The sequence below is a fragment of the Protopterus annectens genome, chromosome 1.part1 (genome assembly GCF_019279795.1).
Source record: "Protopterus annectens isolate FY-2018-M chromosome 1.part1, PAN1.0, whole genome shotgun sequence".
Lineage (NCBI taxonomy): Eukaryota > Metazoa > Chordata > Ceratodontiformes > Protopteridae > Protopterus > Protopterus annectens.
The window spans coordinates 43666058-43690360 of record NC_056726.1 but is presented as its reverse complement, the minus strand read 5'-3'; the positions used below and the strand labels follow the sequence as shown (position 1 = coordinate 43690360).

The following is a 24303-nucleotide window of genomic DNA, read 5'->3' as shown; positions in this document are numbered from 1 at the left end:
CGTGAGTGATATATGTGATATACTTTACAGTCCAATGGAACCTCTACATCCGTTTGTAGTTTGAGTATATGGTAAGTGGGAACGGGATGTAATGAGTTAGTTGTCATTTGTAAGGAATGTTTCAGTTGAGTGTCTGCATTTTTGTGCGTGTTTTCAGGTTAAGGTTAAGGTAAGGACAAGGGAAGGGGAAATTTATTTGAGTGTGTGTGTGTGTGTGTGTGTGTGTGTGTGTGTGTGTGTGTGTGTGTGTGTGTGTGTGTGTATATTATTTAGTGATAGTGTTAGGGAAAGGGTGTTTAATATGTTTAATAGCCTAATATGTAGGGTCGGGTTAGGATTAGGGGTTGGGGTAGGGTAAATGTTAGAGATGGCACACGAGTAAGGTTATGTAAGGGGGTAACATTTTTTAATTTTAAATCTTTATTATTATAGCTCTGGAAGATATTGCAACTGGTTTTGCAGTAATTGTAGACACACAAGGAAAAGTTGTATGCTTGTTGAGTCATCAAAACTAAAAGCATGTAAATAAAATTACCATTTAAGGCTCTTGTTAAGGAGATCACAAACATGACATACTCATATTCAGAGATGAAATGGTCTTTAAACACAGTGACATCATTTGCAAAGGATTTGCATGAAAAACATAAATCAAAGATCATCCAAGCTTATTTTCAGAGCAAAATCTATATGTAGTTAAAGCTTCAGCAAGTAATTAAATGCAGATCAGAAAATGATACCATAAAATTAGCAATAGCATATTGTTATATGTATGCATAGCTCTCAACCTTCCATCTCTGAAATGAGGAGCACTACCTTTCATAATGTGGAACAAATGAACAAAATGTGGAATACTTACTAAGAGTTTACTAACAACTTCATCTAGGAATCTCATAGGATGATTGAAATGTGATATTTTTAAGTATATAATAGTTCTTTTAATGAATTAATATGATTCAGTTATATTTATCATAGATATCAGTTAAGAAATTGCTAACACTGAATGTGTGAATGAGCCTTTCAGTGTGGAACTTCCAGGAACATGAATGTTTTAAGACCCCAAATGAGGAACGCTCTTCGTAATGAGGTATACTGAGAGGTATGTATGTAGGTATTTTGAGGTGATAGTCACTAGGTGAGGGAGAGGGGTGGCAAGGAAACATGGTCCATATTGCACTGAGCCAGGTGGAAGAATGCACAGCAAAGGCCAGCTCCAATTTCAGTGGGAGTTGCACAGTCAAGTGACAAAATGTACCGCTGTATGAAACACATAATATCAGCGATCCTTATCTTTTTTCCTGTATCACTTCTTCACTAATGATTACTAATCCATCCGTTTAAGCTTTTTGAGCTATGATAGGCAATGTGGAATCAGTAGGAGCTGAATTACAAGCTCTGGATGCCAGGCCTCAAAACTGCTTTTGAGACTTTCTGATGATAGAGAATCTTCATCATATTTCACTGTGTGTGTGTGTGTGTGTGTGTGTGTGTGTGTGTGTGTGTGTGTGTGTGTGTGTGTGTATGTGTGTGTTTGAAATGACTTAATCAGTGACTCCTCGAGACTGTTGGTCTGTGATAAGTGCCATTTCTTTTTCTTAAGGCATTTATTCATTGTATTTGCCTGAACTTTGCCTTTGTTTGTTTATTAACCAGTTAGGTAGCTTAGTCCGTAGACCTGTATCAGGCATAACCCAGGCACAAAGTAGTAACATTTTACATTATTTCAGTCAGCAGTATAGTACCTTTTTACAAATATGTAGTCTTCCATCAACCTCATCACTGTGGTGTGATGCATAAGACATTTAGGTGAATTTACCATTTTATACAGAACTAACATTTGCAATAGTTTCAACACTGCTTAAGACAAAGCATGACAAAAGTGCTGTTTCACTGGTGTGTGTGCGCCAGTAATTTCATTTGTTTCCATTTCCAGAATCATTTTTGCAATTCATTTTTTTTTTTTGCATGGAAGTCTGTTTTCTCTGATTTACAAAACAGAGTATTACCAACTTACGCGGTGGTGGTGCTGCGGTAGCGTTGTCGCCTCACAGTAAGACGCTGTCCGGTTCGATTCTCAGCTAGACCGTCTTGTGCATGGAGACATGTGTGAATGGGCGTACCTTTGTTGAAGGTTGTGCGTCAGGGCTGGTAACTCGGCACGTAAAAATCAACTACCAATCATTAGCGGACCGGAGTTCCAATGTGGCGACCCCTAACCGGGAAAAGCCGAAAGACGTAACAAAAAGTATTACCAAACTTACACTTCTAATAGACACACGGCAGAAAAATTGGGTTATACCGAGTTGTCGCTTGTGGCCGTTAATTTTCTACATCTGGCCGAGTAGCTTATATAACATACTAGTAGAAAATGTCTTTAAAACAGAATTGCAGGAAAGTTGAGGTATGATTGGTGATCTCGAGTTTAGGATTGCAGTCTCTCTGCTCATGAGTACTAAGGTGCTTTTTAATTCATTGTACAACCAGCACCCATAATCCACAATTATCAAGTTACTCAGACGTCCACCCTAGCTTATTCACAGCTAATACCTCTGTACTATGCAAAGTGAAAATTCTACCTCTACAAAGACACTCCCCTTATCATACCACCAGCAGCAACTACACCATTTTTAGGAATAAACTGAGAAGTATAACCTACACAATTTGCCAAAGCACTATTTTCCAGTGTGTTGATGTACAACCCAACCCAGGCCCAGTCCCCACAGCTCCAGCAAACCTAGCAAATCTCTTATGCTATCAACCATAAATCTCCAAAGCCTTAGGAACAAGATACCTGAACTCCATGCCTGGATTTCTAAGTACAACCCATATATTATAGCAGCTACTGAAACCTGGTTGAAATCATATATAAAAGACACTGAATTTCTCCCCCCAAGCTACTCATCCCTGAGAGTCGATCGACCCAACAAGAGAGGAGGAGGAGTAGCAATACTTTTCCCTAGCAATTACACATTAATCCCCTACTCAAAACCAACACCCAACTTCTCCCCAGCTGAAATACTGATCTCTATATTAAAACTTACCAACCATAAAAACATTTGCATAATTGCTCTTTATATTCCCCCAGGAAACAACATACCAATATTAGAAAACATACTTGCCTGGACTTCCCAAAATATAGATAATGAAACATCATTCTAGGTGATGTAAATATCGACTGGCTACATACAGGCCACAACAACCCCTTAAAAAAACATAAATCTTTACAACTTCTCCCAACTAATTGAAGACATCACTAGACCTCACAAAAATTACAACTGGGGCTCCACAATAGACTGGATATTAGTATCCCACCCTTTCAATGTCATCAGTGCAGGCATACTACCTAATACCATTAGCGACCACCACTCAGCATATATCATACGCAAAACTACTCCAACCACAGGCCAACACCAATACAAAAATACCAGAAATTTTACTAAGTTCCAATCATCCATATTTAATGAACCCTTAGCTAAAGTAAACTGGAAACCCTTCAAATCCCTACCACTTAATGAGGCTGTTGAATTCTTTAACTCAACATTTCTAAACATCCTAAATAGGCAAGCATCCACCCACCAAAAATGAATAAAACATAACCATGCATGCTGGCTCTCAAAATCCACCAAAGAAGTAATGTCCACAAGGGATAAAATCTGGAAATCATGGCAGAAAAACAAAGACCCCTCAACTCTACTAGATTACAAGCAACTCCGTAACCAGGCAAAACATCTAATAACCACTGATAAAAAAGACCACTACTTCCACCTACAAAGCCAACATAAAAATAATCCCCCAAAATTCTGGTCCTCCATCAGCCAACTATTACACTCAAAACAACCCATCCCCTGACCCACAACCACCCCCACTGAACTTGCTACTCTCTTCAATTCCTACTTCATTGACACCATAACTAACCTAACCCCCACCTTTCCTACAGTTAACACCACCACCAGCAAAACAGCTGATAGCCAAATCATCTCAGAAAACAAGCCTATCCTTAACCCTAACCTAAAATTCTCCCCCATACCCACCAGCACAATAAAAAAACTTTTACTTAAGCTAAAACCCTGTACTCAGGCCCCTGACAATCTACCCCCACACTTCCTGGAGCTAGCAGCAAACTCTATAGCTTATTCCATCAGCATACTCATTAACTGATCAATTAAAGAATCCTTTGTCCCAGACATCTGGAAAAATAAGCATTCATTCTTCCCTTACACAAAGGTGGCACCAGCACAGATACCACAAACTTTCGACCCATAGCAATTCTCTCACCCCTCTCTAAAATACTGGAAAAATGCATCTATGCCCAATTCCTCAACCACCTGCATGAAAATCAAATTTTATCACCCACTCAGCATGGTATCAGACCAGGACACAGCACCACTACCGTCCTCCTATCCTTCCTTGATACAGTTAACCGGGCACGGGATTCTGGTAAAATAATTGCTTCACTTTTCCTTGACCTCTCCAAAGCTTTTGATACTATATCCCACACTATCCTACTCTCTAAACTATCCACCATTCACATTTCTCCCCCTACCCTACAATGGTACAACAGCTATCTCTCCAATAGGCAGCAATCCACCAAATGGCAACAGTCTTACTCTACCTTCCTCAGTACTTCCACATGGGCACCCCAAGGCTCCATACTTGGTCCTTTCTTATTTAGCATCTTTATTAACAACTTTCACACCACTCTCCCACAATGCTCAGTAATCCAGTATGCTGATGACTCTACAATAATTTGCGTCATTCGGCTTTTCCCGGTTAGGGGTCGCCACAGCAGAACTCCGGTCCGCTAATGATTGGTAGTTGATTTTTACGTGCCGAGTTACCAGCCCTGATGCACAACCTTCAACGAAGGTACGCCCATTCACGCATGTCTCCACGCAGAAGACGCTCTAGCTGAGAATTGCACCGGACAGCGTCTTACTGTGAGGCGACAACATATATGCACTGCAAATTCCAGCTCTGAACTCCAGCAAATTAGCCAGAATGCCCTCACATCTACTGAATCTTGGATGCTTAACAATCATCTTGCCCTAAATCCAAAAAAAATTAAACTAGTAATTTTTACTCCTAGGAAAACCACTCCATTTGATAACAAACTCTTCACTATACAAGCCCAAGACAATACCACTATAGAAGTTGTCCCACACACTAAATTACTAGGCATTATTATAGATGAAAACCTTAACTTTGACCTACACATAAACAATAACATCAAAAAAACACACCAAAAGCTTGGTATGCTCTACAGGCACCAACACTTTCTTAGCCTCTCTACTAGACAAACCCTTGCAACTACCTTTTTATTACCCTCTCTCCTTTATGGTGCCCCTCTCCTCACTAATATCCGAAATTCTACAAAATCCAAACTTGCTATGTGTTACAACAGAATAGCAAAATTTGCCACCAAGACCACATTCTCATCCCATCACTGTAAGTCACTGAAACAATTAGGGTGGCTGGAACTCCCCCACCATCTCTCATTCACCCAGCTAACTACTGTGCACAAAATAGTCTACAGACCCACAGACTGTCCTGCTGTCTCAACTCTACTTGCCAAATACCATTCCAGCAGGCATCTAAGATCAGAAAATCATCTACTTCTAAAAGTAGAGAAGCCCACCTTGCCTGCTGGTCAACTCCTCTATGCCTTCACCATCACCAAACTATGGAACTCACTTCCGCCTTCTGTAAGAAACACAGGCAGCACCAGCACCTTCAAACAAATGATGAAAAATCATCTCAACTCTTCCTGGCTATGTTCCTGCTCTATAACCTAACCTCTTCACTCTCCTTATATGATTACTAAACTCCTATGTCTTTTGCTACTAGTGACTGATGATATTTTCTCCACATTTACTTTTATCTTCACTTGTTGATACTGGTACAATAATACTGATCTCTGTTTATACCAATTTGATTGAATTCATTGAATTCTGCTTTAATGTATATTTTCTGTATATATTGCTGTAATCAAAAAAACTAGATTCCTGCTTTTATGTATATATTCTGTATATGTTACTATATTTACTATCTGTAACACTGTTTCTGCTTCTGTACTAATTAATGTTTATATTTTTTCTGTATCTCGTTGGAGCTTTTCTCCCCAGGCCTCCACTGAAAATGGGCTCTTTTAGGCCCAGTGGAATTATCCCGGTAAACAAATGCAATAAATAAATAAATAAATTACTTATCACTGTGACAGTATGTTTGGTGGTTGTTGGTTATCCAGAACCATTTGAAATGGATTGAATGTTTTTTTTCAGATACATACCACTACTATTATTTTTTTATTGCAGTCTACCATGAAATCATTTTTTATAAGTACCACCTTTGCTATCTTTATGGGAATTCTGCATTTCCTTTGAGACAGAAGAATCTCTGATACAGGCTGGCATTTTTATAAGCATTCCGTTGCCTCCAAATGTGTGTCTGTCTCTTATTGCTGCTTTTATGGCAGCTTTTATCCAGGGATATAGTAAACCTTTCAGTTTTTTTGTCTTGTATGGCAATCTATATGTTCATACGTCTTTGAATGCATCAAGAACAATTACAGGTTTCTTTCCCTTTCTATTTATTCCCAGTCAGTTTTATCTAAGTCCTCCCAGTTTTTCTGTGAAAGATCTTCAAGGTATAAGAATACATTTAGCCCCAAAATGGTCTATTACAAGGAAGAATTGCAACGGAGAACTAAATATGACTATCTTTTATAAGGAAAGACCCAATATGTATGATATATGCATGGAATTAGTGGTGGAAAATGGGAACATTATGACGCATAGTGGTGGAAAATGGGAACATTATGACGCATACCTCCATAGAGGTGTGGCTGTGGTATAAAATGATAATCTTCATTGCTGCTGAAAGTATTTCAGCTATGTTATAATTTGAAATATTTAAATTAATCCTTACTTTGCAGCATTCTCCACTGTGACTATTTAAAGGAGGGTTGTCCACAACATTGACCTATTTGTTGATGCCAAGCTGCAGAGGTGGATTACAAGCATATTATTTGTGGCTATCCATCCACTAGATTTATGTGGGATACGGACATCCAGGCTAGTAATGGTGAACCAGAAAGCAGTTACCAAATAGGGGGGAAATCAGTTTGTGGTTTTCAGGATTTCCCCTCCAGCATATGATTGACTGGGATACACTTGTATGGACAAGCATGTTTTATATGTCTTTGTTAAGCTATATATTTAGAGTATGGAGAATACGCCCAGAGATGTGGCAGAAGCAATTTGTTCAATCTGTCACCAGGAGCATGTAGTGGACCCCAGAGGGGGGTGATGAGTGAGAATGGAAAGGGTACTGGACAATATTCCTGAAAGCTGTGGTAGCACCAGCCTTTCTTATAAAAAGGAGTAAGAGAGGGAGTCCCTTCTTATGACTTACCAACTGGGTAGAGATATTTCCTTAAGAGATGTGAATACTGTTGGGATGAACTGATGTAGACTAGGTTTTGGGGATTCTTTTTACAAGTCCTTGAGTGACTAAAGGAACAGTGGACGTCAGTAAGATGTTGCAAAAATGGTAATGTCTGCAAAATGGATAAATACAAATGTTGTAAAGAGGGTTTTTGTTAGTTTGCTTGCTTAAATTTAATATTTGCATGTGATAAAGTTACTACTGTTGAAAGAGGTCAAGCAATAAATGGTGATGGCAGCTAGTATTATTCATTGTCCTTTTATGAAATTCACATGCAGTGATGTGATGTGGAATATTGGGGAAAGGGTCACATTTTATTGAGGTAATGAGGAATGCTAGAATGTATTTCAGTCTTTTGATACCTATATCGTACAGCTCTTATATGGAGATGTAGGAAGTGTAATATGATGCCTGTTGCTATATGTTGTTTGAAAAATGTTCAGTAAAGACTATATGTTTAAAAATAGGTTTAGCCGTGATTAGCATAAAAGTCCATGTTGTAATTACCACACAGTAGTCATTATGAATATTTTGTGGAATATCTGAATAAGAACACTTCTACCAAGTAATAGTTGTGAACGCATCTAGTAATGGACATGATCCTGATAGAAGATTAGGTCTTGTGGAGTCTTAGATGATTTGAAAAGAGGAAACTGGAAGAATCTTCATTGCTGAATGAGCTTTTTCCAACCAAGACACCTAGGCTGTATTTTCTAGGATGCCCCCTCCTTGCTTGTTTCCCCCTGGGTCCAGGGTCTCTTCTCCTAGGTTGTCCCCCCCTCCAGACCCAGGCTGTTCTGGCTGAGGTTGTCTCCTCCTTGGTGCCAAGATTCTTCCAGCACCAAGAAGGTCTCAGCTCCCCAACACCAAATAGAAAGGTTCTCTTTGTAAAAAATTCTGGCTAAATTAGAGTCTGCTAGGCCTCCCTCCATTGCATCTGTTAAGTCCCATAGATCTTTAAAAAGACCTGCAGAACTGGACTGGGATAACATGATGTCTACCTTTGTCAAGGCACAGATTGTGTATGGTGTCATCCTGGTCCTGACAGTTCCTACCATTGGCTGTGGATCAGCCCAGGTCCCTCCAGATGCCTTTTCTCCTCTGGGCCATTTCCTGCACTGGTAGTATTTGGATCAGCACCAATTGTAGTGCTGATACCATCAGTGCGGATTGACCTTATTTCCAATGTCAATTACTTTGGCACCTGTAACCTGTCTGTTGATTCTGGCAGCACCCACGGTTACTCAGGGATTGGCATTGAGACTTTGGCACTAAGTTTGTCAGGACCAATACTGCTGTGACCTTTCTTACTGCCAGAAAGCATGATTTTTGATTCCTTGGGGCACGGGAGGTTTTGATGCTGATGGTAGGAAATGGATTTACTCCTCTGATTCTAGTCACATTGCCATCAGCTCCATTTCCGAAGGGCCAAGGTATTTCAGTAGATTTAGTAGTGCAGAAGGGTACTACGCTAAGTACATTGCTACCCTTTGCTGTAGCAGCAGCAGTGCTACCCCTAGACACTAACTGTTCTGGGTGCTTGAGCAGAATATCTAAGTTGCTCCAATGGGACAAGAGGATGGGTTGGCTGCAACTAGTGAGATCCATAGTTTCTTCCTCCTTAAATAGCACCAAGAAAGCTCAGCAGCCTTGCCCCGTCCCCCCGTTCAAAAAGGAAGTGAAGAGGAAGCACTTCCCCACGCCAGTACAGATTTGGGCAAAGGAGAGGTTTCTCCCAAATCCCCTCTGGAAGATCCTTACTTCAAAGCAATTTTAGATATGATGAGGCAGATGGGATTGTGGCCAACTGATCTCACCTCTCCTGAGGAAAACATCTTACAAGAAGCCTACAGTTCCTCTCACCCTTCTGCATGGTTAGTGTTCCCACCAGATAAACTTACTGACATGCTCTTTTCCAAAGTGTGAAAAGAGATGAATGTTCCTGAACCTATATCCAGAAAACCAGGGAGGATTCTGTGTCCCCCAAGGACAGAAAATTTGGAGCAAAGGACCCCTGAGGACTCTGTTGTTGTTGTGGCTTTAGCTACCAAAAAGGATATCCCTGAGGATGCTCAATCCATTCATCCTCCCAATAAGAAGTCCAGGTTGATGGACAGATTAGGGAAACACATCTATATGTCAAGCATGTATTCAATTCAAGCCTTAAGCTACCTGGTGTAAATCATGAGATTTCAAAGGGATGTTACAATAAAGACCACAGACACCTTGATACAACTACTGGTGGATGATTTACACGCATGGCTAGAAACCCAGATGGCTACAATGAGCACAGTTTCTTCCTTGTTCATGTGTCTCATTTATAAAGTGACAGATGAATCCGCTAGGCTGACAGGATCAGTTCTACTGAAGAGCAAACACGACTAGCTGCAATTAATGGATTTTTCAGACCACTTTAAAACAACATTCATTAGTGCTGCCTTTGACAGCGCCTCGCTGTTCAGACAACAGGTGAAAGATAGACTCTACCTGTATACAAGAATTGGGATTAAATTCTCAGCCCCCCCAAAAGGATCTTCTAACTTAACCAAAAAGTGGCTAAAAATGTGTTGTTCTACAGGCACAGCCTCAGTAGAGACTGCAACCAGATAGAAAAATTCAGGTTAGGAGTGAGTTTCAGGCCATTCGCCGACCCAGCGATAGAGGTGATCCAAACAACCAGGAAGGTAGGAGATTCCTTTGGGGATTTCACTCCTATGATTGCTGCAGGGTTGCCCCACTGCTCCCCTCCGGGGGTCGTAGTGGGTGCATTTCCTTGCATGGCATGGATGGCCATCATGTCAGATTCATAGGTAATGAGAATTGCATCCAGAGGCTGTTTCATTCCCTTTTCCACAAAATCACCAGTCAGTCAGTCTTGTCTTCATATTGTATCATCCACGCAGAGGGATGCAGCAAAAAAGAGCTGCAAACACTCTTCAGCAAAAGAGCCATCCAGAGGTTCCCACTTAAACAAAGAGGATCTGAATGTTACTGTAGATTCTTTTTAGTGCGCAGTAAGACTCAACAATCATGTAAAGAAGGAGACTTTCCAGATGGACACTGTGCAGTCAATCCTGCCATGTCTAAGGACGGGAGACTGGTTGTGTTTTGTTGACCTCCAGAATGATTATCTATACATAAAAATAGACACAGTGTCCAGGAAGTTCTTTCGCTTTTAAATAGTGGACAATCATTTTTAATTTTGGGCCCTGCCATTTAGACTAAACACTGGCCCGAGGTGTTCACCAAATGCATGGCCGCAGTTACAGTGCACATGTGACTTCTGTTTGGATGATTGGCACCTGGCAGCCACTTCACAAGAACAATTAGTAGATGCAAGGCAGTACTTGCTCCAGCTCTGTTACTCTTTGGGGATTATTACTATCAACCTGACCAAATTCAGCCAAGAGCCTTCTCATAACCTGGTATTCATATGCTGTCACATAAAGACTCGACAACAACAGACAATACTTCCCCAGGAGAGAGTTTCAGCCATAACACAAGAGGTAATGCAACTGATGTTACAGGACAAACCTTCAGTAACTACCATGCGACTGTTTTGAAGGCGCTGGGTTTAATGGCTGCATGAAATGGCACAGTTCAAGATGAGGATTCTGCATTGGATGCTTTGGATACAGTGGGTTCAAGCTTTCAGATGCTTGTACACACAATCACCTTATCAAGCTCTATCTAGACCCTTGAAATCTGTTAATTGGGGCTCCCTTTACCAAACTGATTCCCAAGGCAACAGTGACCACAGACACATCTTCCCTTGGAAGGGAAGGAAACACTTCATGAAACAGATGGTTCCAGGTTTGTATACTACTGCACATCAATGGTTTTGAGAGGAGAGCAATAATCCTAGCATTGCAGGCATGTCAGGAACGTCTTCCTTGGGGTGCAAGTGCCGTACAGTCCACCAACATGGCAATAGTATGGTACATCAACAAGCAAGGGGGAACCTGATCCTACCACCTGTGCTGAGAAGCTAATAGAGTGTAGGATTGAGCACTGACCTTGCATCACCTTTTAGTGGCAGTGCATATGCTTGGGACTGCCAACGTGATTGAGGACAAACAGAGCAAACAATTCTAGCATCCTCATGAGTGGTTCCCCAATGCAAACTAGTGAAAAGTTTATACAAGAAATGGGGACAACCTTGTTGTGATCATTTTGCTTCACCAGTCGATGCCAAATGCTCCTTCTTTTCCCATGTAGGTCCTCCAGAAGGACAGTTACCAAGGGATACATTCTCCCACGATTGGCCTTCTGGTCTCCTTTATGCCTTCTCCCTGATCCCAAGACTTCTACAGAAAGCCAAGGGATGCAAGGCTAAGCTCATTCTCAGAGCACCATTCTGGCTTCCCCAGACATGGTTTCCTCTGCTGTGGCCTCATCTAAAGTAGTAACTGCTTTCTCTTTCTCGGAGCTCCGCTCTTTTGTGTCATCCGTCTAGGCTGCCACACACAGACATTCAATCCTTCAGTCTAACTGCTTAGTTTATCCAATTCCTACGAGGGTCAGAGACCTTCAGTTCCCTCCAGAGGTTGCTAATCTCATTAATGCTTCTTAGAAGAATTCTCCCAAAAGGATTTCAAATGCAAATGAAATAATTTCATTTTGTGGGCTCAGAATAAGCATATTTCCACAGCTTCAGTGTCAGTGGGGAAGTTCTGATATTCTTGACTGAGCCTTATAGCAAGGCTGCTAGTTACTCAACTGCTAAAGTTCATTTGGCAGCCATCTCTTCCTTTCATGAGAGATTTGCACATAGATCTTGCAAAGCCTAGCTGAAAGATGCCTTCATTTCAAAATCACCATTTAGCTAAACTGACACCTCCTTGGGACTTAAATTTTGTTTTTGAGTTGATTAGCAAACCTACCTTTGGACCAGTAAATTCAGCAGCTGTTAAATTTCTTTTCTGGATGAAATCCTTTTTACTGGCCATCACTTTAGCAAGGTGAGTTTCTGAAATGAAGCTTTATCATCACAATTTGAGTATATTATATTTCATAAAGAGTCTGCCTCTTAGAACTAAGCCTTCCTTTGTGCCTTAAGTGGCCTTCCAGATGATCCTGAATTATTACATTCATTTACTTGTCTTTTTTTTTTAAGTACTGTAATAAAGGGGCATTTTTACTGCTCTGCCTAGATTTTCACAGACAGTTGCTTTTCTACCTGGACCACACTAGAGTATTCAGGAAAGATAACGGATTTTTATCCGTTTGTCATCAGCCAAGTTGGGTCACAAGTTTTTCAAGGTTACATTGGCTAAATGGATCACTGATTGCATTTCTTTTTGTTATGTGCAAGCAGCTACGATTTTGCCTCTGCCTGTCAGAGCGCAATCAGTCAGGGCTCAAGCCATGTCCATAGCCTTTCTCCAGAACCTTCCACTTCATGATATTACAGCAGCAAGAGCTACTTGGTCCTCCTTGCATACCTTTGCTAAACATTATAGCATGGACTCTTTTTCTAGAGTGAGGGCTTCTTTTGGGATGACCATTCTTAATGGTTTATTTCACAGACCACCCATGTTAGCTTAGGATTCTGTCCTGCTGTTCCAATGATTGGAGAGGACCGAGAAATATATAAGTTATGTACTTACCAGAAAGTTAGATTTCTCTGGTCTCTGTCCAGACACTGGAACTACCTACCTACCAACCCTGTCCAAATTGTCCTGGCCTCAGATTTCACTGTAACCATTGAGGGATGTGTTTGGATTGAGGTTAATTTATAGCCTTTCTTGTCTATATACTCAATTTGGAGGATCTACAGCAAGGGAGATTATGGGTAGAGAGGAGCTTGAGCTTTTGAGGAGTTCATTGTCATCACAACAGGGTGCCAAAGTCACCTGGTCTGCTGTTCCAGTATCTGAAGAGCGTTCAGAGAAATCTAACATATTTGTAAGTACATAGTATAACTTACAGTTTTTTGCAATAATGCAGAACATTCCTTTAGCTTCATCATCATGTGGCACTTTGTTTGGGGGGATGCAGTCAGAATGCAGTTTTGTTTCCTCCATAGTGCTTTAGTTTCAACACTAATAAACAGAATCCATTCCTATTAAAGGTGCCACTTTTTGTGGGGACTGCTAGTATGGATGCCTGTATTTTAACTTAATTGCAAAGCATTCCCTGGCACTTGAGATGTCACTTAGTGTGGAGGAGAGAATACAGACAAAAGGAAATTTTCCTTTGAAGTAGCAGTCATCTAAAAGGTCTTGCCTTTTTGTTTGGTGAGATTTTATAAATTTAAATGTATTGTACACTTAACCCTGTAACAGGGTGTGTTGCCTAAGGTTAATGCAAGTTCAGCACCCCCATAATCTGTTTTTTTTTTTCTGTGAGCTATTGATTGTTTGTGCAGTTTGTAAAACAGTTGCAGGTTAACTGAGTTTAAATGTTGCAATGTCTGTGGTAAATTTCAGTAACAGAAAAATAAATCATTTTCTTTTTGTTATTGTTAGAAAGTCTTATAAGTTGCACCTGTCCTTGAAGGAAGGATATGTTTCGGGGGGCAGAAAAAAATCTTGAATTCAAGTCATTGGCAGTGTATTAATCTTGGTTTTCAGATTCTAAGCTTTCTAAGCTAAATACCTTAACTTATAAAGCTTATGTTTCAGTCTGCTCTTCCATGTGTGGTGTTCACATCCTCTTGTGTTGTATGCCATGTATAACACTGTGTATCCTTGATGTTTTTTAACATGTGGACTGCAAAGTCTGCTTTGTGTCCTTTTTCTTACTGCCTAGTCTCTTACACATTTGTAGCATTGTTGATACTTGGTCTATGCACATTCCATAACATCCTGATGAGCACTTATTGATCTAATGCTGTATGTAGCATGCTCGCTTTGTTATACAACGTCTGCAGCATTTCATACTTGCTTGCATGCTTTATAGCATTGTGGCGATGATAGCTGTGTACCGTCTGTAACACTGTGCACACACAGTTATCTTTAGTGCCATTATATTGGAATGTTCAAAGGAATCAGTGTTGTGTACCCTTCTGTTGACCCCCCATGGTAAATACCCCTGAGGGCTAATGTACTTTGTACATGCGCCATGTACTGTGCTGCTTTGGTTCTCATCTTTCCACCCAACCCAGTGCCTTGTACCAAAAGTAGCACCCACTGTATTAGAGAAAAAACAAGAAGACACATTGCTTTTGGACCGTGAAGTACTCATTCTCTTGTAGCACATACTGAACATCAGCTGAGCGAAGCTATTATTTTTCTGAGCCATGCATCTGTCCACTCTATATTTAAATCGCTGTCTGCAGTACTGATAATTCACACTGCAGATCACAGCTGTGAGGATCTCAAAGAGATGAAAAACTGCAGAATGTTGCTCATTAATTCGATAAGCAGAAACACGGGCATTAAAAGAAGGAAGGACACTCCCCCAGTCCCATCTCTTTACCACATTCTACCTAATAAACTCTCTATGCACTTGCTTTTAGTCCTTTCTAATTTAATTGCAGTTTTAAACTGTGTTTGGTCTAATATTGCTACATACTCAAGTGTGCTAGCTTGCACTGCATGTGAATTGTTTTTACTTGATTCGAAAATCTCAGGTGTCGGCCGACCGGCACTTGCGAACTGCTTCTGCTTCGGGCACCGCGCGGCAAGAAAGACTGAAGAAAATGGCATCGGATGCCTCTGATATACCCCTGGTGCTCTGACATCAGGGAAGAAGCGACAGCAACCGATGCCGGACCAAGACTTTGGAATTCGGGCCGACTGCGGGACTGCCTGACAGCAGGATAACCCAAGTGTGATGACTGCAGCAGGGTATAAACTCGAACATCTACATTTATGGTAGGTACAAAACTGTACTTTTTCTCTCCTGTCTATCTGATGAATCTGGGCATCTTGAGGCAATGTAGAAATTGCCTCATGTACACAGACAACCCTCTCCTCCTACCACCCAACACTACAATCTGTGAGAGATACACTTATCTAGCCAAATTGGAGGTAAAGCTCTCTCCATCCAAGACTAAACTTGTCAGTCCTGAGGAGAAGGTAAACATTTGCACCATACCACACTCATCCCATAATCTCACTAAATCTACACCACCAAAATCCACACATAGTAACACAAAAACATTCGCAGAGGCTCCTAATAATAATCAGTCTAAGCAACAGAGACCTCCAAAGCAGAAATGCAAGCAACCTCCATGCCCCAACACAACCCAAATGACACACAGCCCACAGACTCAGTGTGCCACTCAACCACAGCCAATAAGGCAAAACAATGTACCCAACACACCAGTCATAGGTGACTCTATAGTCAGGCATACTGATGTACCACTCACCAGGCTAAACAAGGAGAAGGTTATTTCAGCTGCCTCTCGGATGCCAGGATCCGCCACATAACCTACGCACTCAGGTCACTCCGCAACAAGTACAAATATGACTCTTGTCATTGTCCATGTTGGTGTGAATGACCTGAGATGTACCTCCCTGGACTACATGAAAAGAGACATGGAAGAGCTGTCCGATCTTGTAGCCCAGGCAGGTATGACCCTAGCCCTGAGTAGCATTCTGCCATCCCCCAGAATGATACCGCAGTACAAGGAAAAATGATTGACTTCAACAATTGGCTAAGCTTCTGGTGTCATTCTAAGGGGATCCAGTATCTGTCTGCTTGGGATGACGTGGTCAACAGACCATGATGCTTTGCCACAGATGGCCTGCACCTTTTGCCCCTGGGATTCCGGATACTGACTAAGGCTCTTGCTGCCCCTATAGTGCCTTTTTTAGGCAAGGTTCAAATGACAAATTCACCACCGTAACAGGAACAGGCAAGCAAAAACTGAGGGTAACGCTACTCAATGCTAGAAATCTAAATCTCAAAATGCACTCACTCGAGGCACTCCTTAAAATGGAGAACATTGATATCTGTGCAGTGACTGAGACTTGGTTCAAGGCTCCAGAAAGCACCTCTACACTACCAGGCTATAACTCATACCACACTTTTCGGCCATGTAACCTGGACAGAAACACCAAAGGCGGAGGTGTGTCCATATTCATTAAGGATAACCACACCTCCAGGCTAGTTGCTCAGCATAATGCATCCGAGGTTATCCAAGTGCAACTAACTCTGGGCAAAACTGCAATCCAAATTGTAGCTTGTTACAGATCCCCCACCATGCCCCAGGATTCCCACTCCTCTTTTCTTGATGTACTGGAAAATATTAGGGTTCAACCAAACACCCTAATAATGGGCGACTTCAACTACCCCGCCATTAACTGGGAAAACTACTCGTGTACCAACTCCTTAGCTCAACGTTTTCTGGAATTCATAAACTCCAATGCCCTGGATCAACTTATCCACACCCCCACCAAGGGCAACAATATCCTAGATCTAGTCATTGCCAACATGAGTGACCGGTGTTCCACACCTGAAGTCAACTCCTCGTTGGTCCAGTCCAACTATAAGCTAATCACCCTTGATATCCACATCCCGCCCCACTCCCCATTAAGGAAACCACTGTAAAGAATTTCTCCAAAGCCACCTTCATGTTTCTTAAGACAGAAGTGGTGAACTTCATGACACCCATGCAGATGGACAATACAGTTACAACTGCTGAATCCTACACAAATGCACTTTATAAGCACTTACACAAGTGCATGAATCGTGCTATCCAAACAGAAGCAAGACGCTATCCTCCAAAAAAAGGAAGCCAATCTGGAGCTCCCTGGTCAGCCTCAGTAAGAAGCTGAAATCCCTTATAAGATCCTCCAAAGCTAGCTACGAAAACAAAATTGCCACTAATTCTAAGGACAACCACAAAGCATTCTATAGCTATGCCAAGAATCTCGATGACAACATCCAGATCTGCACAATGGCACAAAAATTACAGAACTAACTGATATTGCCAACATCCTAGCAGATAGGTTCAGTGCTAACTTTACCCACCCCTCACCCCCTAAAGGGCCCATATCTATACAGGAAGAATGCAGAGTCCCTGTAATTACAACTCTGCAGGTAAAAGCTGCACTCTCTAAAGTCCATGGGATCGAACAACATCCTAGGCTGTGTTTTACATGAACTTCAGAACGAACTGGCTCCCCACTTAAGCACCATGTCCAATAATAGCCTCGCATCAAGCTTTTTGACCACTGAATGGCGCACAGCAACAGTTAATCCCACTCCACAAAGGGGGAGCCACCACTGATCCCAGGAACTATCGACCTATTAGCCTGACGAGCCTGGTCTGCAAGACCATGGAACGTATCATAATGGAACTCATAAACAAAGACATTGGTAACCTCCAAACTCTGGATCCCACCCAGTTCGGGTTTGTGAAAGGCAGATCATGCCTCCTGAACCTGCTCGACTTCTTTGAGGCAGTCACCAAAGCCGTAGATGAGGGTAAGGTGGTTCACACAGCCTATCTTGACCTCGCCAAGGCTTTCGACACCATCCCCCATTCCGGAATTATAGCTAAACTCACTAAACTAGGTTAAAACCCTACGTTACAAGATGGATTGCCAACTGGCTCACTGACAGAACCCACACTGTAAAAGTTGCAGACTCCAAATCTGACCTCAAAGCAGTGACAAGTGGAGTATCACAGGGTTCCGTCCTGGGACCTCTCCTGTTTGGTATCCACTTCTCTGAAGTACAGGCTAACATAGAAGGCCTCTGGCTAATGAAGTTCACAGATGACTGCAAACTAGGAGCCATAGTCAAGTCCCCAAATGATGTGGACATCCTACAGAATGGCCTTGCTTTGACAGATGCCAGGTGTCAGAGCCATGGCCTCAAGCTCAGTGCCAAAAAGTGCAGTGTCATCCCCTTTGGTAAAAACTCTGTACCCATGAACTACCACATAGGCAGCAATCTACTTAACAACGAATGTGTGATGAGACCTTGGGACCCAGGTGGACAGTAGTCTCTCCTTTGATAGTCACATCACCGCAGTAGTCAGAAAATCCTTCTACGTGGCACACCTCATGATAAAAGGGTTCTCATCCAGGAAAAAAGAGGTCATTGTTCCCCTCTACTCAGCACAAATTAGACACATTATAGAGTACAACACCCCTTTTGGAATGTACCTCACAAGACATCTGCAGCAGCTGGAAAGGCCACAGAAGTACCTCACAAAGAGGATTACTGGCCTCAAACAAATGCCCTAAATTGACCATCTCAAAAAACTCCAGCTTTACTCCGTAGCATATCACCTACTCTGAGGTGATCTCTGCCTAACATATAAAGCTATGTCAAACCCAGAGCTATTGGACATGCTACACCTAAAGAAATCCCAATCCCTAAGAGCTACACGCTCTAGGGACCTAAACCTTGTCACCACAATAAACAGAACATGCTGGAGGGATAGATTCCTGTCCCAGAGACTTCCCATAGTCTGGAATAGGCTACCCATCTATGTCAAGCAAAGTTTTTCATTAGCACTCTTCACAAAAAATCTTGATGAGTTAATGGGAAATAGGAAATACACCCTGGGGATCACTTCTGTGTCTCTGCTTGTCAGTGGCACAGGAAAATAACTTTCTTGGGTGGCGTAAGCCAGGGAACCTTGTTGGCTAGGCTTACGTAGGCCCTTGGGCCAATAGCCTAGTACCTTCCTATGAACCTATGGAATGTGTGGCAAGATAGTTTGACATTTGTCATATAGAAGATCACTTTTATGAGAGTGTGTTTAGGAAACAGGGCTCGGAGGAGAAGAAGAAGGAGATAAGAGAGTACGAAAAAATGTGTGCTACATCTGAAGCAGAAAATAAAAACAAAGTAAAATAAGCAATAATGACAATACTACTCAGATTAAGCCAAGTGCCATTAGTTACAGGCATTTGCACTTTCCAGCCCTACGTCATCCTTCAAGGCTATATTATATGTACCGTATATGCCTGGCTAATTGTTTGCATATTCAGTCCTTTGCTTCATAATGAGCTTACTGAAATTATTTCATCGGTCAGTTTTAATTTTCCATCACGAACAGTGGTATAGTAAAACGTAAATGGTAAAAGGCAGGTCACCGGCAACAGATCACACAAGATAATGCTCACACAAAACAATTTCTCAAAATACATGGTGTATACCAACAATGTTGTGTGCATAACAAGTTATAGGATTTGTTGTACTAACTAAACTCAAGTTATATCTGTGAGGTAGATTAGTACACACTTTTTAAAATTATTTATATTTTATGAAGCCAGCTATTAGGACTTTACTGAGAAGTATGTAGCATTCCATATTCACTTGTGCAAAATGACCTGAAAGCAGAAAGTGAACTCATGTTGTATGTGGAAAACAATGCCTCCCAGACTTTCCAAGGTGAGGTTTTATTCCCTGTACCGCCTTACTTAATAAAAACAATGCTGAGGTTGCCGTACATAGAAGAAAAACAGAATTTCTTTGGCAGTGGAGAGTGCATATTCACAGTCAGCTTCATGTACTGTACTGATCACTGCATTATGTTCCTATTACTAGCCCAAGCTCCATGTAAGCTTAAACTGATGGTACTAAAGTTGTCTTTTTAGTCATTCGTTTTTTATCCATGTAGGTGGGCTGTATCAGGTGGCTTTTTACAGCCATGACCTGGGAGAGAGGTATTCTAAACATTACATGCAAATAAATATGTATACATCAGCGTCATTGTTAAGAAACACTTCTAAGACAATATCAGTAAAGATGGTTGAGGCATACAATTGTGCACCCAGTTGCTTTAGCACAGCTGGAAAAAGGTTGCAGAATGTAGACACTGACATTATATACACATAGAATTGACATATGCAGTTCAATACATTTCGAAGCTGCTACACTGTTCTTGGGTACGTGGCAAGCATGGAGGTTGAGTTTAAAAGGAGCAGATTTTAGATGTCCATTTGTGTCTAACTGTATGTCTTTTATTCTGTGTTTACCTTACCAAGGCCATCATTGGCCTGTTACTTTTGTAGATATGATTAGAGGTGTGCCATTATTTACTGAATGTATTTTGCTGTATTTTAATTTTATTTGCATTCTTTAACAGTCACTGCTGTTTTTACCATTTCTTCACTGTGTTGTGTAAATTAATTTTAACAAGCCTTTTTTACTGACTTTGGCTTAATGCGTGGCTGAAAAAGAGTTCATTGTGCCAAACTAACTGCCATATTAAAGTAGTAAATTGGATATGTATCAGATGGAGAGAGAAGATGATGAAAAACGGGGAGTTCAGAATGTAACTGATTAAAGAGCCTGAAGTAAGTATAGAGAAAACAGCTTTCACACTGAGTTTCAGTTTTGTAAGAAGAGAACACGGTAAGAAAAGAGGGAGACAGTCATAGAGTGTAGCGGTGTTGTAGAATTACTATTTACAAAAAGATCATTGTGATTGCCTCGCATAGAAATGCACATGGTTAGCCAAACATTCTGATCTTCTGCATACAGAGTTTTGGTAGATGTTTTGATGTTGCCTGTATTTCTGTATTTTTGCATAGATTTCACAAGATTTATCTCGCCTGAAGGACCACTATGAGAAGAAGATGAAGGGCCTGATGTCAAATGCTGTTGGGGCTGTGGAAATTCAACAGACGAAGCTGAAACATGAGCAAAAGGTAATGTTTATCAGTAGTGTCAAAGCCTACAGATGGAGTCGTGTTAAGATAGAATATATCAGGAAGAAACAGGGAGAGAGAGAAAGAGACATTACAGTCTAGACTAAGTAAGATAAGAAAGCTACCCGACAAAAGAAATATTCATGGTCAGGATTAATAGTATGAGATATATGTACCTGATATCTTCTGGTGTGGAGCATAGAGTCCCCATGTTGGTAATGATCAGGTCTAGTATGTTGTCCCCTCTTGTGGGAGTGGTGACTAGTTGTTCCATAGCATTTGAGTTTATAATTTCCAGGAACCTTTGGGCTAAGGTGCTGGGGCTTGAGTAGTGCTCCCAGTCAATGTTTGGGTAGTTGAAGTCGCCCAATATAATGGTGTTCGGAGAGATCTTCATGTTCTCCAATGTTTTCAGGAAAGCCGAGTGGGACTCCTGACTTTGAGAGGGTGGTCTGTAGGATGCTATAAACTGAAAAGCAGTCTTGCCCACTTAGTTGCACATGGATGGTCTCCGATACTTCGTGCAATGCCACTAACCTGGAGGTGTGGATATCCTTGATAAATATGGAAACTCCCCCTCCTTTTGTGGTTCGGTCCGGGTTTTGGGGCCGAAAAGCATGATATGAGGTATAGCCTGGTAGTGCTGGGGTGCTCTTTGGAGCCTTGAACCAGGTTTCTGTCACTGCACAGATATCGATGTTCTCCATACTGAGGAGAACTTCGAGTGCATGCATCTTGAGGTTAAGACTTCTGGTGTTAAGCAGCATTACCCTTAGTTTCTTGTTCCTTGTGCTGTCTATGGGGGTGGGTTTGACTTTTGAGCCTTGCCTAAAAAAGGCACTATGGGGGTGGCAAGAGCCTTTGCCAATATCTGAAAGCCCAGTGGTGACAGGTGCAAGCCATCCCTAGCGAAGCAACGTGGCTTGTCGAGCATGTCATCCCAGGCTGACAGACACTGGATCCCCTTTGAATGACACCAAAATTTTAGCCAATTGTTAAAATCAATCATTTTGTCTTTGTACTGTGGCATCATTCTAGGTGAGGGTAAGATGCTGCTCAAGGTCAGGGTCATACCAGCCTGGGCTACATGATCAGAGAGCTCCTCTATGTCTCTTTTCATGTAGTCCAGGGAGGTACGTCTCAGGTCATTCACACCAGCATGTACAATGACTGAGTCATATTTATATTTGCTTTGGAGTGACCTGAATGCTTGTGTTATGTGGTGCATCCTAGCACCCGACAGGCAGCTCACCGTGACCTTCTCTTTATTCAGCCTGGTGAGCGGGACGTCAGTGTGTCTGACAATAGAGTCACCTATTACAAGAGTATCAGTTGTGTTATTCAGTCTTAAGGGCTGTGGCTGCTTGGCACACTGACTTTGTGGGCTATGTGTTGTGTGTGTTTTGTTTTGAGGTAGCGTTTGCTTGGATGTCTGCTTTGGAGGTCTCTGTTGCTTAGGTAGATCTTTATTTAGAGCCTCCGAGTATGTTTTTGTGTATTTATGTGTTTGGTTCGCTGATGTGGTGGGACTATGTGATACTGGAATTGTGTTGTGTGAGGTTACCTTCTCCTCCTGACTGGTTACACCAGTTTTGAGATGAGAGAGCTCAGCCTCCAGTTTGGCTAAATAGTTGCATCTCTCACATATATTTGAACCTGTTTGGAGGAGGAGAGGTTTGTCCGTGTACATGAGACAGTTGTAACATTGCCTCAAAATTCCCAGATTCACCAGCTGGACTGGAGAGGAAACCATTGACTGACCTTTGGACATGCTAGAGTAATATAGGGAAACTGAATTTAAGACGGACCAATAGAGGACAAGGTAATCATAGAGAGTATAAGAGTAAGTAGTGCTTCTGGTTTAATAGTGCTAACTTGTAGGATTACTTAATTGGACCAGTGAAGGGCCTTAGAATGAGAATATGGTTTTTAAATTGAGAGATAGAGCAGTTCTAAGGGAAAAAGTGAAGAGCAGACTTTGTGGAGCCAGGAATAGTTTAAACCCAATTAGGCGGCGCTGCCCACTGTTGCGCTATGCACAAAACCGCGCAAAAGAGGGTTTTAAGAGAGGAAGATGACGGAGTTTGGAATTGACCCAAAATGGCCAATAAAACTACAGTTTCAAGTCAGTGAAAAACTTCTCAAAAGCGAACTTCTCACTTCTCAAAACCGAAGTGGAATCCTTCAAGGCCCCAGGGCCAGTAGAAACTACGGCCCAAACTGCAGAATCCTACATAAACGCATTCTACGGACATCTCCAGGAATGTATGGATCATGCTATCCCAAACAAAACCAAGACCCAATCATCCAAAGGCAGGCGTCCAGTCTGGTGGACCCCTGCCATAAATAAACTGTACAACAGAAGGAGGAAGCTACTACATGATAGAGCAAAATCCCTAATAGGGAAGGCATCTCTGATCAGTACTAGCAAAAATTACGATCCCTCATAAAATCCTCCAAGGCCAGCTTGAGAGAAAAATTGCACAGGACACCAAAGACAATCATAAGGCTTTTTTCAGTTATGTTAGGAACCTGGGATGCAACTCCCAGACTTGTTCTGAGTTGATTCTAAATGACAAAAAATACACTGAACCCACAGACATCGCCAATATCCTGGCAGACAGGTTCAGTGCAAACTTCTCCCCCCCCTCCCCCCCCAAAAAGCAAGTATCTATCCCGGCAGAGGGCTGCCTCCCAAACATCTCTGTTGCTCAGGTGAAGGCTGCCCTCTCCAAAGCAAAAAACACTGCTTCCATGGGACCAGATGGCGTCCCAGGTTGCGTCCTACATGAACTCCAAGAGGAACTAATCCCTCAAATAAAACAGCTATACAATCTCAGCCTCACTACAGGATATGTGCCCACAGAATGGCGTACAGCAACAGTGGTCCCACTCCACAAAGGTGGAGCCTCTACGGACCCTGGAAACTATCGCCCCATAAGCCTGACTAGCTTAGTCTGCAAGGCTATGGAGAGGATCATCATGGAGCTCATAAACAAAGACATTGGGGACCTACAGACACTAGATCCTACCCAGTTCGGCTTTGTCAAGGGCAGATCCTGCCTTTTGAACCTGGTTGACTTCTTCGAAACAGTCACCAAAGCCATAGATGAAGGGAAGGTAGTCCACCCAGCCTATCTGGACCTTGCAAAGGCATTTGACACAATACCCCACTCATGCATCATAGATAAGCTATCCAGCTTATATATAAACCCCTATGTCACAAGATGGGTCGCAAACTGGCTCAAAGACAGAACCCACAGAGTGAGAGTTGCTGGAGCCATGTCAGACTCGAAAC

At 41.9% G+C, this 24303-nt stretch overlaps 1 protein-coding gene across 4 annotated transcripts in view; it reads left to right on the top strand.

Annotated features, from left to right (window-relative positions):
- The window catches only part of ARHGEF10 (Rho guanine nucleotide exchange factor 10), a 2254368-nt gene that overhangs the window by 791146 nt on the left and 1438919 nt on the right, over nt 1-24303 (top strand). For all 4 annotated transcript variants that reach the window (XM_044073505.1, XM_044073484.1, XM_044073499.1 and 1 more), the window contains one exon: nt 20889-21005. In XM_044073505.1, the coding sequence (XP_043929440.1) occupies nt 20889-21005 (117 nt within the window). The remainder of the gene's footprint in view (nt 1-20888; nt 21006-24303) is intronic.